The sequence below is a fragment of the Callorhinus ursinus genome, unplaced genomic scaffold (assembly GCF_003265705.2).
Source record: "Callorhinus ursinus isolate GAN/ISIS: 27379988/994484 unplaced genomic scaffold, GSC_fseal_2.0 scaffold7, whole genome shotgun sequence".
Taxonomy (NCBI): Eukaryota; Metazoa; Chordata; class Mammalia; order Carnivora; family Otariidae; genus Callorhinus; species Callorhinus ursinus.
Window position 1 is genome coordinate 50,525,738 of NW_027397069.1, and position 15,408 is coordinate 50,541,145.

General features: G+C 35.9%; 1 protein-coding gene across 1 annotated transcript in view; it reads right to left on the reverse strand.

Moving 5' to 3' along the window:
* Positions 1-1,099: 1,099 nt before the first annotated feature.
* NUFIP1 (nuclear FMR1 interacting protein 1) overlaps positions 1,100-15,408 on the reverse strand; it is a 47,717-nt gene continuing 33,408 nt past the window's right edge. Inside the window, exons 8-10 of the mRNA XM_025874849.2 lie at positions 10,231-10,347; positions 2,798-3,015; positions 1,100-1,387 (exon numbers count right to left, since the gene is read on the reverse strand). Coding sequence (XP_025730634.1) covers positions 1,271-1,387; positions 2,798-3,015; positions 10,231-10,347 — 452 coding nt within the window. The 3' untranslated portion in view covers positions 1,100-1,270. The remainder of the gene's footprint in view (positions 1,388-2,797; positions 3,016-10,230; positions 10,348-15,408) is intronic.

Here is a 15,408-nt window from a genome sequence, read left to right on the forward strand (position 1 = left end):
CCACCATCAGCTTTCTTGCCTTTTTCTTGCAGGCAAGATTCATGGGCTTCAATAATCACAATATCAGATAAAGTCAATTTTTCAACTCCAAGAGACTGATTTTTAAAAACCCCATCAAAAGGGGAGGGCTCCAGCTCTAGCTAGCACAAGTGACTAGAACATAAGATCAAAATCTCTGGTATTAAAGGACTCAAAAAGATCTATTTATTTAAAACATTTAAAAAGGGTTCAATTAATATGCTCATAGGATGAATTTTAATTAAATCTTAAAACTGGTTTTAAGGTTTTATATTATTTCACAAACTACTGTTTTGGCTATAAATTAGATGGACTTCATCAAGTCCAAGTAACATGCTTTATATAGTTTTCAACAGAGAAATTAAAAAGGTCCAACTGCGAACCATACCACAAAGAAGCACTTTCAGTGAATCTAAACATACACAAAGGCCTATCTATATTAATATTCCAAACATTCGATATTTGAAATACTTATTTAGTGCCAATAGGTGAATTTCAAAATGTCCTTTGAAATAAACAGGGAAATTTTAAAATATAAATTTTTTAAATTTCAAGATCTTCTGAGTATATTAATTTGATATGGTTTATTTTTAAAATAATCCCAGGGCGCCTGGGTGGCTCAGTCAGTTAAGCGGTTGCCTTCGGCTCAGGTCATGATCCCAGGGTTCTGGGATCGAGCCCCGCATCAGGCTTCCTGCTCAGCAAAGAGCCTGCTTTTCCCTCTCCCTCTGCCTGCCGCTCTGCTTACTTATGCTTTCTCTCTGTTAAATAAATAAAAATCTTTAAATTAAAAAAAATAATAATAATCCCCCTTGCTACAGTTAAAGAATGATTCTTGCTCTCCTGCATTAAAACAAAATGACTGTACTTCTCTCCCTAACCTACAGTTTTGCTCAGCTGAATGTAACATTTTTTTAAAACTTTTTTCTTTACTACTAAACCAGAATCTTCAATTCTTAACTGTCCCCAGAGCAGATTTCCTTACCTGACAACAATACATACAAATAAATATAAATAAAAAATAGAATTCTGCCAACAAATACTATGCACAACCCCAACAATACAGACACAGTCTTAAAAAATCAGTTATGTATTTATTTGCATAGATTCAAAAGGAAGAATAAAAAATCCAACATAATATCCCATGAGGTCTACAATTTAATTACTAATCCAGTTTTTTGTTTTTTAAAAAGGTTTCCTCCACTAACATTAGGATGGGACTATTTCACATGAGTGCTGAAACATCAAATACTTATACATCTTTAGTTTTTGGAGAATTAGTATTAAGTCCAAAAAAGTCCTTTTTGATGATGTACCGAACACACTGCAAAATCACATTTCTTTCATGTCGAATGTCTGGAGCTAAAAGCTAAAAAATAATAAATAAAAGGATTAGCTGGTAAATAAAATATATCCAAGAAACAGAATCTAAAATATTATGTGTCTTCTCCATACAAAGAACACAGAACAATAAAGATATATATACTTATATACTTATAATAATTTATAATAAATTTGTAATATAATACCTATTTAAATAGATACTATATTTAAATTATTTTGTTAAAAAAATAATGTAAGAACATTTCCTTTTAACTTATACCAAGACTATCTAGCTTTTTAAACAACACAAATGTTCACATTTGGGGTCCTCTCTAGGAGTATCTAACAAAGGACAGGAAATACAGGTTTAAAAGTCTGCAATTCTTTAATCTACAAATCATGTCAAAGAGGACCCTCCTAAACCCAAACCTATAAACAGTAAAGAAATTGATAAGCAGATATAATAAATGTAGTAATGATGAAACCAGAAGTAAAAAAATCTCAACATTCCTGGACTTTCACAACTTTTCATTTTTGTGCTTATTGTAATTGAAGGAAATCTAAAAATCCCTGGTATTTATAAGAAATACACAACCAAGGAATCATATGTGATTTGCCGAGAAGGATAAGATCAATTTATTTTCTGATGTCATCAGTGTAGTTTAGAAACATTACAAAGGAATGAACGTTCAATGAAGAGATAATTTAATTTACCACTTACAAGGTAAGTATTTTAAAAATGCAATTTACTTTATATAAGCACTGAAATTCACAAAATAGAGAGTCCATTTCAGATCAGTTTAAACAAGAAGCAACTTTGTCTGCATGTAAGACCTCAAAGGTATAGCCACAGAACACTAGCTATAGCATAAACATTTAGCTGACAGGGCAAAAACAACTTTCACACACATTGTCAACAGTTCTACAACTCTAGTAAAAATTTTGAACTATTTTCTATTACTTTTAGCATGAAAGAACTGGATCTTTGAACAGCCTCATGTCCATTACTTAGAATCAAAAGATGTGCTGCTTCCTCTTTTAAAATGTGAAGAAATAGATTTTTTAGCACATCACACTAAGAATAAAGCCAATAATGCACAAAATAAACACATAAAAACCTCTTTCTCCCTTCAGTCGGCCTTTGTATTTAGTTGTGATTTCAATGGAAACTTTAAAAACGTCAGTACACCTCCATACATATTTCCTTACCAGTTAAATCTATAGATTCTTTTATTTTCAGCAGTTTTGAAAAGTGTCACTATTCCACATTTACTGAACATCAGCTGTATTCCAAATGCAGCTTCAAAATTAAGATACACAAATGAGTCTTCAAGGAGCAAATGTCTTTGGTAAACTTTAAAAACATGTATGTATGAACCCATGCAGAAACCCAGTGGCTCTATCTTCATCATCTGAGAAGAACACAAAGATTAGAATGTAAAGAAAAATCATTTACCATTTCCAGGAGATATGGATGGTGTGTCCTTGGTTCAAACAACGTTTGATAGTTGTGATAATCTTTTTTTCTCTTAGGGTTTGTCTTTTTAAAACTTTTCTTTTGGCTCTCATACTTTCTAGCAGTCACTTTAGCATTGGGACTTGGTCTCTTAGGAGTATTGCTATGAAGAACCTCATCCTCCACCAGAATGTCTGCTTCAGTCTTAATGGGAGCTTCTAAATGTAATGAGAAACAAATACAAAGATAACAACAAACAGCAGGTAAACTTCCAAAAATAACCAAAAAAGCCATAATACTCCCCCAAGCAGCCATAATACTGGCTATTTATTAATAAAAACTAGGCATTTTCAACATAGTATGATATTTTTCAAATCAGAAATATAACTGCCAAGAACTGAAGAGATTACCACAAACAGTTACAGAAAGTGATCTCTATGAAGGAAATAATACCAGATGGAAACTCACAAAGGAATGAAGAGTGTCAGAAATAGTCAATATGTGGATAAATACAAGACACTTTTTCTGATTTGAAAAAGGTTTTAAAGATAACTGACGAGTCTAAGCAAAAATAGTAACAACGTATGTGGGATTCATAACATCTGTAGGAAAACCTGGTAACAATAGCACAAAGGGAAGAGGAGAGTGTAAGTGTATTGCTGTAAAATTCTTCAATTCTATACAAAGTGGTATAATATCACTGAAAGTACACTGTGAAAAGCTGAAGCTGCCATACTATAAACTCCAGATAGACTAACTCCTAAAAAGTAAAACAAAGAGGTTAAATGAATAAACCCATATTTGTACTGCCCCAATAGTAAGGCAGCATACATCCAAAGGCAGGAAAAGAAGGAAAACAGAACAAAAAGGTGACACAAAAAGAAACAAGCCATATCAATAATTACAATACATATAAATAGTTTAAACATCCCACTTAAAAGGGTGAGCGGTCAGACTGGGGCGGGGTGGTGGAGAACAACAAGACCACTACATACCAACTACATACTGACTACAAGAAACCAACTTTAAATTGTAGGCAGTTCTTGTTTTCACAAACAGAACTGAGATTAAATCTCAGTTACCAAGGAAGTACAAAGCAAGGGCTGCCTGTGACCAGTCACCGGTTAAAAGTAAAAGGAGGAAAGAAAATACCATGCATACACCAATCATAAAAAAGCTGGATTGGCTATATCAATATCAGACAAAGGAGACTTCAGAACAAGGACTATCACCAGGGACAAAGAAGGACAGTTCGAAACGATAAAGAAATCAATTCATCAAGAAAGCAAAACAGTAACACCTAATAACAGAGTTCCACCATACATGTAGCAAAAGCTCACAGAGCTGAAACAAGAAACAGACAAATCCATTATTAAGGTGGGAGACTTTTAACACTCTGCTCTCAGTAACTGAAGAACAATTAAATAGAAAATGAGCAGGGAAGGGCGCCTGGGTGGCTCAGTCGTTAAGCGTCTGTCTTAGGCTCAGGTCATGGTCCTCGGGTCCTGCTCTGCGGGAAGCCTGCTTCTCCCTCTCCCACTCCCGCTGCTTGTGTTCCCTCTCTCGCTGTGTCTCTGTCAAATAAATGAATAAAATCTTAGAAAAGAAAAGAAAAGAAAAGAGAAGAAAGAAAGAAAGAGAAAGAAAGAAAAAAGAAAGAAAGAAAGAAAGAAAGAAAGAAAGAAAGAAAGAAAGAAAGAAAGAAAGAAAGAAAGAAAGAAAGAAAGAAAGACAGACAGACAGACAATGAGCAGGGATATAGAAGACCTGAGTACCACTTACAGCTCCAACTGACACTCAACCCAGTACACATTTCTGTCAAGTTCACATGAACATTCACTTGTGTTAGGCTATAAAACAAGTTTCAATAAACTGGAAAAACAAAAAACAAAAAGACCCTGAAAAGTGTAAAAAGTATGCTCTCTGACCATAACAGAATTAAAGCAAAATCATTAACAGAAAACTATCTAGAAAACCTCCAAACCTCTGGAAACTACACAATATGCATCTAAATAAGCCATGTGTTAAAGAACAAATCACAAGAGACATTAGAAAATATTTTTAAAACAATAAAAATGAAAACATAACATAAATTTGTAGGCAGCTAAGGCAATACATGGAGGCAAATTTATACCTTTGATTGCTTTTATTAGAAATGAAGAAAAAAGAAAAAAGTTTAAAATTAAAAAAAAAAGAAATGAAGAGAAGCCTAAAATTAATTATCTGAACTTCCACTACAGGAGGCAGAGAGTGAGAAGGGAAGAAATAACAGAGTGAAAATCAACAATTTAGAAACAGCCAACAGAGAAAAAAAAAAAAATCAATAAAGCCAGAAGTTGGTACACTCTGAAAAGATTAACAAAATAAACAGCTACCAAGACTGATCAAGAAAAAAAGAAAAAAATACCATTTAATAATACGAGGAATCAAAGGACATTACTATAGATCCTACAGATATCACAAGAAAATATTGTGAGCAACCTTATGCCAATAAATTTAATAACTTAAGCAGCAATGTCCACAATAGCCAAACCGTGGAAAGAGCCAAGATGTCCATCAACAGAAGAATGGATAAAGAAGATGTGATATATATACACAATGGAATATTATGCAGCCATAAAAAGGAATGAGATCTTGCTATTTGCAACGACATGGATGGAACTGGAGGGTGTTATGCTGAGTGAAATAAGTCAATCAGAGAAAGACATGTATCATATGACCTCGCTGATATGAGGAATTTTTAACCTCAGGAAACAAACTGAGGGTTGCTGGAGTGGTGGGGGGTGGGAGGGATGGGGTGGCTGGGTGACAGACATTGGGGAGGGTATGTGCTATGGTGAGCGCTGTGAATTGTGCAAGACTGTTGAATCACAGATCAGTACTTCTGAAACAAATAATGCAATATATGTTAAGAAAAAAAAAAAGAAGATAGCAGGAGGGGAAGAATGAAGGGGAGTAAGTCGGAGGGGGAGACGAACCATGAGAGACGATGGACTCTGAAAAACAAACTGAGGTTTCTAGAGGGGAGGGGGTTGGGGGGATGGGTTAGCCTGGTGATGGGTATTAAAGAGGGCATGTTCTGCGTGGAGCACTGGGTGTTATGCACAAACAATGAATCATGGAATACTACATCAAAAACTAATGATGTATGGTGATTAACATAACAATAAAAAATTTAAAAAAAATTTCACAACTTAGATGAAACAGACTTTTTTGAAAAACAAATTACCAAAGCTGAACAAGAAAAAACAGAAAATCTGAACAGTCCTACACCTATTAAGGAAATTTAATTCATAATTTAAAATCTACTTCCCCCCAAATGGCAGGTACAGATGACTCCACTATTGAATTCTACAAACAAGAAAAAATAGTAGCAATCCTACACAAACCCTTAAAAAATAGGAAGAGGAAACAGATCCCAACTCATACCCAATCCAGACAAAGCCATTACAAGAAAAGAAAAACGCAGATCAATAATCCTTCATGAACATAGAGGTAAAAATCTTTAATAAATTATTAGCAAATCAAATCCAGCAATGTATTAAAAAGGTAATACACCGTGACTAAGTAGATTTTATTCCAAGAATACAAGATTGGTTTGATACTTGAAAATCAATGTATTTCACCATATTAACAGAATAAAGAAGAAAAACTATGATTAATTGAAAACGCACAGGTTTTAAGGATCCCCTCCTATCACCCCTAAAATGGTTATTCTGTATTTTTGACAAGCTGATGTGATATAAAGAGTTCTATTCTAGAAGTCTGGAGACTGGGTTCAATTGCCTGGACAAGAGTGTAGGAGTCTAATCATATCCCTCAAAACCTTTATGAGTCTAATCATAACCCAGGTGTTACATAGGACCAATGTGTTAAGTTTGAAGGGAAGGACAGAGTAAGTGTTAGAAGCACAAACCCTGGTCCCAAACTGTTAAGTTCAAGTTCTAGTTCCATCACATACTACTTGTGATCTTGGAGCAAGCTACTTATCTCTGCCTAAATATTCTCATAAATAATGGCACCTGCTTCATGAGGTTATTGCAATAATTAGATGAGTAAAGCACATAAAATAGGGCCTGACACTGAATAAGCACTATATAAGAATTTGCTATGATGGGGGCACCTGGGTGGCTCAGTTGGTTAAGCATCCAACTCTTGATTTCAGCTCACGTCATGATCTTGGGGTTGTAAGACTGAGTCCCCAGGCTGGCCTCTGTGCTAAGCATGGAGTCTGCTTGAGATCCTCTCTCCCCCTCCACCCCACTTGAGTGCACATGAGCGTGCATGCTATCTCAAAAAAAAAAAAAAAAAATTTTCTGTGATGACAGTGGTTTTGATGTGCCTTCAAAGTGATGGAAAAAAGAAAAACAAAAAAAAAAAAGAAAAAGAGAAATGTAACTGTGTGAGAATGGAGCAAAGAATTCAAAGTGGTTTTTAGAGTCCAAAACTATGGGAATAATAACAAAAGGCAAAAAGAAAAACCAGGGTACTATTTTCTATTATTTCCTTCCCCTTCAAGTGTTAATCCTCTGGGTACCTGGGTGGCTCAGTTGGTTAAGCTGCCTCCGGCCCAGGTAGCAATCCTGGAGTCCCGGGATACAGCCCTGCGATGGGCTCCCTGCTCAGTGGGGAGTCTGCTTCACCCTCTGCCCCTCCCCCTGTAAATAAAATCTTAAAAAAAAAAAAAAGTATTGATCTTCTAATCCAGAAATACAAAAGTCAAATGAATCAGAGCTTACATTGTCTATTTTCTGCTAAGGAATGAGGAACTGGAACTTTTTATATTTTTCTTGAGGCTCACAATATTTCCCAGCTTAAGTATCATATTTTAATGCAATATTTATCAAACCACTGAATTTTTTTCAAACCTATAAATCACACTTTTTGGTTTGTGGCCTTTTAAAATGAGTTTTCAATTTGGAGGACCCCCAGTCATAGCCCAAACCAGTTTGAAAAAAACAATTTTGGAGAGCTACAAAACTATGCTTAACTTCTAACATGGCAAAACAAAAACAGAAAACTAACATGCAAAATCCGGAACAGATATCAAACTAATATTTGGAAATATTACTCATTGAAATTTTCTTTCCTATGTATACCTTAATGATTCTGATGTCCGCAGAGCCAAGCATAGCCTCTTGTTTTGCTTCAGTGTTTCTTGAGGGACCCCTTCCTTGTTTAAAACTCTTTCTGGAAAAGCACTAGTCATGTTTAAGATCCTCTATACACTTTTGTATTAATTCCTAAGTTGAGACAGATCGTAACTATGATGATAAAATTGTTAAAATCTGTGAGGAATCAAACTGCTCCTCTCTATTTAGAATCCACTTAAATAAGCAGTCTTCTAGATGCTATTCATGGTTCAGAGAAAGCCCACTTTATTTCTTTGGTTTATTTCTTCCAAAGTCCCTATGTGTCAACAGCCTACCCTATAACCAGAATTTACAATGGCAGTTGGAAACTTGCTAGAGACCTGGATGGCTTAATAAAGCTGAATTCAAACTGCATACAATAATTTTTAAGCCTTAGGAATGTAAAGCAAGGGCTTTTTCCTTCAGGCAGAGCATTTTAGACAATTAGTAAAAAATTCATGTAAGATAAAATTTATCTTTTAATAGATAATATCTTCTCTTACCTACAAGAAAAAGCTATGCATTTCTGTGCAGGAAGACAGCAAATGTAACACAGAGAACGACTATAATGAAAGGCAGGCAATACAGTTGGCTTTTTTTAGATTTTTAAGTCCCTAAACCTAGGCTTTACATCAGCTCTCCCACATACTAGCTTTGTAAACTTGTCTTCTTTAAGCTTAAGTTTCTACAAATGAAGTAGTGGGACCTCAAAGATGCCTCCCAGTTTCCTTTCTTCCTTCTAATTTAAAAATGGTGGCAGCCTCAAAATGAAGACATGAGGGACACCTGGGTGGCTCAGTTGGTTAAGTGTCTGCCTTTAGCTCAGGTCATGATCCCAGTGTCCTGGGATCAAGTCCCTCATGTGCTCCTTGCTCAGCAGGGAGCCTGCTTCTCTGCCCGCCTGCCGCTCCCCCCCCCCCGCTTGTGTGCACGCAAATAAAGACATGAGAATGAAAGTATTAAATGTTTTATCTTAAGAGAGAGAAGAGAGCATTAGTATAGCTTGTTTTTATAAGATTCAGTACTAATCTGGTAATAGCTTTCATTGCTATCACCTGTCATAAATACAAGTGATAAGCAGGAAATATAATATGTGTTTAAAGAATAGCTCCATCTTCATATCAGTGTACTGGAAACAAGAGTAAAGAAATAAATACTGTTTTTCTTAAAATCAAAATAAAAACAAGAGGCAACCATCTGTTAAGAAATACTCCAATAAAACCAAAGAAGTTTATATTTCAAAATTCAAGTAGCTTTTAACCAGCTACCATAGTAAACCATGGTCCATTAAAAAAGAAGAAAAAAATCCCTATGTTACCGATACATCTAAACATTATCCTTCATATTAAATCCCAACTCTTTCTCCTTCGTACATCTTCCAACTATACAAACAGTGATTATCTCTAGCTTAATCAACATTAAAAGTGCCGCCATCTTCATCCAATTACACTCAAATCTTCCCTTCGTTCTACACACTCACTTGTAGGCCCTGTATTCTTACCTTCAATACAGCTCTTATTGTGATTACACATCTTGTCCAGAGACATAGACACATGAATTCTCTCCTGGCTGGTAAAGCCCAAATAAATTGACTGTGCAGAGCCAGGTTCCCACAACAGAAGAGCAAAGACTTATTCACTAAACGTATGCTGATTATCTCTATGAACCTTGGGTTTACAATTGCCACACTACAACGGATCAGTAACATACTCACAACTTTTAGGTGACCCTAAAAAAAGATGCTAGATTAAGCTGGTTTGTTGTCATCTTTAAAGGTTAGACACATATCCTGAACTGTACATCACCTGGCTACTCAGAAAGAACCTTGAAAGGATTCCATTTCATCCAGTCTTTAAAACACACAGGCTGATTCAACACACGTAGAGGGTTACTTCGTTCTCCAAATGAGGTAATTTACGTAAATGTGTTCCATTAAAAAAAAACAACACTCTATAAACATGTAAGGAATTCTGTCATCCACTTTGTAACAAAGGACCTCTCTTCACCTACCAAAGGTGCTATAAACATGTGAGACAAGGGCTCTTGAGAGTAGAAAAAAGACATTCACTTTCTTTTCTGTATCTTTTAGAATTTTGATTCCATTAATGGAATATTAGCTCTTCCCCTTCCTATTCTGTCATTATATTATTTATACTATTTTGCCTTTTTCTCCCACAACTGAGCAACACATTTCCTCATTTCTCAAGTTTTCCTTTATCCCATGCTAACATCAAATGAAAAATGTGAAGATTAAAGAATGTGCTTGACATATCTTGTCTAACGATTGAGGCTATGACTCACCTTCTGGCTCACTCTCTGACCCTGAGAGGTTGCCATAGCTGCTCATCAGTGAGCACAGGGCTGGTGTCACTTCTTTGGGTATAACAGTACGTGGTGGTTTCTCCTCTTTATCAGACTCTGAAACAGAACAGGAAAGAAGTAAAACAGTATACCAAACATATCCACCACCATAAAAAAGAAAGCTGTCAGCCCCCCCAACTCCTTCATATGTTAGTGAAAAGTCACTTTTGATCATTTCCTTAATCTTCCCCAAAAACAAAATTCAGGAAACCTGAACATTTTCCCTTGGTTTAAACCACCGTGGTCAGAGAAGCTACTTGCCCCAAAGAGAAGACAGAAGGCCATTGGAAGCTATAACACAGCTCAGTTACTTACCATGCTTCACAGGTTATGGAATTTGGGCCTTCTCTAAATTAATTATACAGTCTTAACTACTAATTAATTTATTCTACTTTATTTAGGCTATTATGCTATTAATTAATTTTATTAAGGTAGTAGAAAGGCCAGGGCCAGAAATTCATTTAACTTCACTGGATTAGGATGATTGACTATAAAAATTAGATTTAGGAATAAATAATATAAAAATATCTACCTTTTTTGTTTTTATTTTTTTTTATTTGAGAGAGAGAGAAAAAGAGAGAGATTAGGAGAACAAATGGGAGGAGGGACAGAGGGAGGAGTTGACTCCCTGCTGAGCAGGGAACCTGACGTGGGGCTCCATCCCAGGGCCCTGGGACCATGACCTGAGCCGAAGGCAGACACTTAACTGACTGAGCCACCTAGGCGCCCTGCCTTTTTTTTTTTTGGTTTTCAGTTTTATTTTCAGTACGCAAAAAGGACAGGAGCTCTTACTGTTCTTGGGCAATTAATTTCACATTTCACTCATTTTGAATTAGTTTTAGAATACTTTGAAGACTACTACCATCATACAATTGTTGCTGTTGGATTTTTCTAAGGGTAACAGAAGGTATCAGCTATAAAATGCTGTCAACACTGCCTCTAATCAAGGACTTAAAGCTGTGCCTGAGAAAGAGACTTCACACACACACACACACACACACACATACACACACACACACACTTTTTTTTAGAGAGAGACCGCACAAGCAACTGGGGCGTGGGGCACAGGGAGAGGGAGAGAATCTTAAGAAGGCTCCACGCTCAGCACAGACCTGACGAAGGGCTCGATCTGATGACCGAGATCATGACCTGAGCTGAAATCAAGTGTGGGACGCTTAACCAACTGAGCCACGCGGGTGCCCTGAGACTTTATATTTTTAAGACAGCAAGTTGGCAGACTAGGAACCCCAAGAGGGAGAATCCAACCCTTTATGTAAGTAGAGAACATATACAGCCTAATAGCAATGTCTAATGAACTCTGTGCTCCAAGGAGAGCAGGTCCTTAGAAGAACAAAATGAAATTATTTTAACTGCTAACTATACCTAGAATCTCAATTACTACAGTGACTTCATGTGGATTACCTTAAAGTCAGCAGTGTTTGATCAAATGTATCACAAATACGTTTGTGAAAAATTAACCCAGTTAAGTGTGATTATGGCGTGTAGAAACACTTCATGATTAAAAAAAAATTGGGAGTATACAGCACTACAATTTTCAGAATATATGATGATTTGGTGTTTTGTTATTTATATGGTCTTTAAGAAATTTGATACATTTACCAATTAATTACCTTAATTTTATTTTGTGCAGATACAAAATACAGTTGAGGGCACAAATAATATTTAAACCATTCCATATATAAAGGTTTAGTCAAAGAGTTATGCTGAAATGAATTCACCCAAAGTTTTTATCATTTAGAACTTCTAAGAACTTAAGTAAACAAGCCAAGCCAGAGAATTTGGCAAGAATCAAAGAGCCTGCCAAAGGTAGTGTTTGATCAGAGCCCAGTTAGCCTGGTTGTAGCCTCAGGATACCACCTATTACATTTGTTTTTGGCAGCTCTAAAAATGTATTAAATCTAGTCTAAACAACCAATAAAAAATAAAACCTCACTGAAGAATGAAGACAGGAAGTAACCGGTCTATGTAATGTACCAGCTCAACCCACAACCAATATGAAACGTTTCAAGACAGCATTTAACATTCACCAAGTCAGTCCAGGGGAAAACAAAACAGGCCAGTAGGCATGGGGGTACTTCCATGTGAATATAGACCTACCACCTGCTGGTGGATGAAGTGAAATCCCCTCTCCTCCACGCATCCACGCTACCCAGCACCACACCTCTGAAAACTGCTCCTTGTCGATTTTAAGCTAACTTACTATCTTTTCTCATGAACTAAGGGGAAAGAAAAATAATGCAGTTCTACATAAAAATTACTAGTGGACTAAACAGAAATCTACAACAGTATTAATATGGAGACTGTTCATCTCACTGAACGATGATAAGCCAAACTATTATTTCCTTCGAAGACCCAAAGAGAGGTACTAAAAAGCATAATACAGTTGACTACAATGCTCTTTAGAAGTACGATCTTATTTAATCCTTAGGAGGCATCATTTTCACTATTCATTACAGATGATGAAACCAAAATTCAGAGAATCTGAGTTAACTTTAACTTCAGGCAACAAAATTATACAACAGTTGGACAAAGTTAAATCTGGGCTATCTGACTCCAAATCCCAATTCTTAACTAATGGGCTTCAATCTCTCCTACAGATACATAAAGTCCTCATATTAAAATGAAGCCATCCTACCAAAATGTCTCTATGGTCAATAATAATGCCAATAAATGTCTTCTTCCAGTTATAGTTCCGTTTCTCTGTTGCCTGTTACAGCAAAACTCTGACTCCAAATCCCAATTCTTAACTAATGGGCTAGAATCTGTCCTACAGATACATAAAGTCCTTTTATTAAGATGAAGCCATCCTACCAAAATGTCTCTATGGTCAGTAATAATGCTAATAAATGTCTTCTTCCAGCTATGGTTCCATTTCTCTGTTCCCTTTTATAGCCGAACTCTAAACAACTATCTGATGTACTGAGACGTAAACAAGTACAAGCTACAGGAGGGAAAGGGTTTGGCTTTGTTCAGTACTGTACCCTCCGAGCCTAGAACAGTACGTAAGTGCCGAACAAATATTTGAAGAACAAACCGTTGCATGAATGGGTAAAGACGAGTTCAAAAAGGCTAACTGGTACAGAACGATAGGACTAGGAAAAGATGAAGCCACAACACAAACCTAGTTCTGTCTGGATTTAAAGCTCATTTTTTTCTTTCTTTCTTTCTTTTCTTTAATAACATGATTCCATTTTTATTTTTAAAAATCCTACACATGTGATACGAAAAATATTAAAAGGATATACAACAAAATGTGAGCAGTGGCTGTCTCTGTAATTTAAGTTTTTTAAATGATCTTCAGTTTTTTCTGTTTTTATAATCGGAACAAAATAGAAAAACATAGGAAAATAAACCCTGGAGGAAAGTATTTCCTCACAATTCAATTCAAGAAGTGGAGGGCAAGGCTTTCATAGGCCTACATATCACCCCTTTTCCTGCCTTCCCTTTTTTAAAAACTTTATATTTGAAACAATTTTAGATTTATACAAATGTTGCAAAGATAGTACAGAGAACTTCCATATACCCTACCATCTAGCTTCCCCCTTACATAACCCGGACACATTAACATAGCTACCAAATTAACATTGGTATAATACTACTGAAACTACAGACTATATTGTGATTTCACTAGTTTTTCAACTAACACCCTTTTCTTGCTTCAGGATCCAATCCATCATATCACATTATACATTTACTCATCATGGTGCCTTCAGTATGTCCTTGTCTTTAATGACTTTGACACTTTTGAAGACTACTGGTCAGTTATTGTAGAATGGCTCTTAGGCCAGCGTCTACCTGATATTTTTTGATGATTACACGGAAGCTATGGATTTTAGGTAGTGCCCTTCTCATCGCATCATACCAGGAGTCCATGACATCAACATGACTTATTACTAGTGATGTTAACCTTGAGCTCTTGGTAGTCGGCCTGGTTTCTTTGCTATAAAGTTATGGTTTTTCTCTTTCATTGTTTTTTTTTTTTTTAAATGATTCATTAAGTCTAGCCCACATTCAAGGGGAAGGGAATTAAGTTCGCCCCTCTTAGAGTAAGGAATATAAAAGAAATTTAGACATGTTAAAACTACCACAGTAACTAATTATTTAGGGGGAGATATTTTGAAACTACATAATACCCTGTTTTAAAGTTTTGTCACTAATTTTACCATCCATCAGTGGGTCTTGCCTGAAACAATTATTACTGTGGTATTTTAATGGTGACTTTTTATTTCCTTCATGTCTTCTACATTTATTAATTAGAATTTTCCAAAAGATTTGTCCCTCCTTCCCCATTTCTTATTTATATCAGTATGGACTCATGGATATTTATTTTATTCTTTGGGTTATAATCTATTATTATTTATTTTGTGGCTCGAATTGTTCCAACTTTGGCTATTCGGGGCATTTTCCAGTTGGTCCCTATAACCTTCTGACATGCCCACAATCCTGATTGTTTTCTGAGCACTTTCTAACCTTCTGGCACTATTAAGATGCTCTAGGTTCACTCTGTATTTTCTCTGTCCCAGCTCTACAATCAATCATTTCTCCAAAAGGCCTTGGTCTCTTCAACTGGAGAACGGTAAAACCACAATCTGGATGCTTGGTGTACTCATTACCAGAACTGTCACAAAGTTCACTATCCTTGAATGTCTCCCCATGGGTAAGAGTTAGGAGTTCACACAAATGAACAATTGCTCCCACAGGTCGTTCTCCCTCAGTTACGTTTCAGGAATCTATGACATGTAATAACACTTTGAAAAGAGGTATCGTCCTTTTGGCCCTGTTAAAACACCCTCTACAGTGACTTTTCATCTGAAAAAAGGGGGGAGGGAGCCTGTTCCCAAAGTCCCTTGGATTTACTAGCAGTCTGAATATAGGCATTTTCAGCAGTTGGAAAGATTATGTTGAAGGCACTGTACTGGCTGACAAAATAATACTGAACAAAATTCACTCACCTTTTAACAAAAACAGCCAAAACACCTCTCTAAACTAAAAATGCCAGTATAAAGATAGGAGCAATGAAGATGATAAAATCAAACTTTAAAATGATTATAAAATACCAGCTCAAATAATTTCTCTTACTGTTAAAACCCTAGCAAT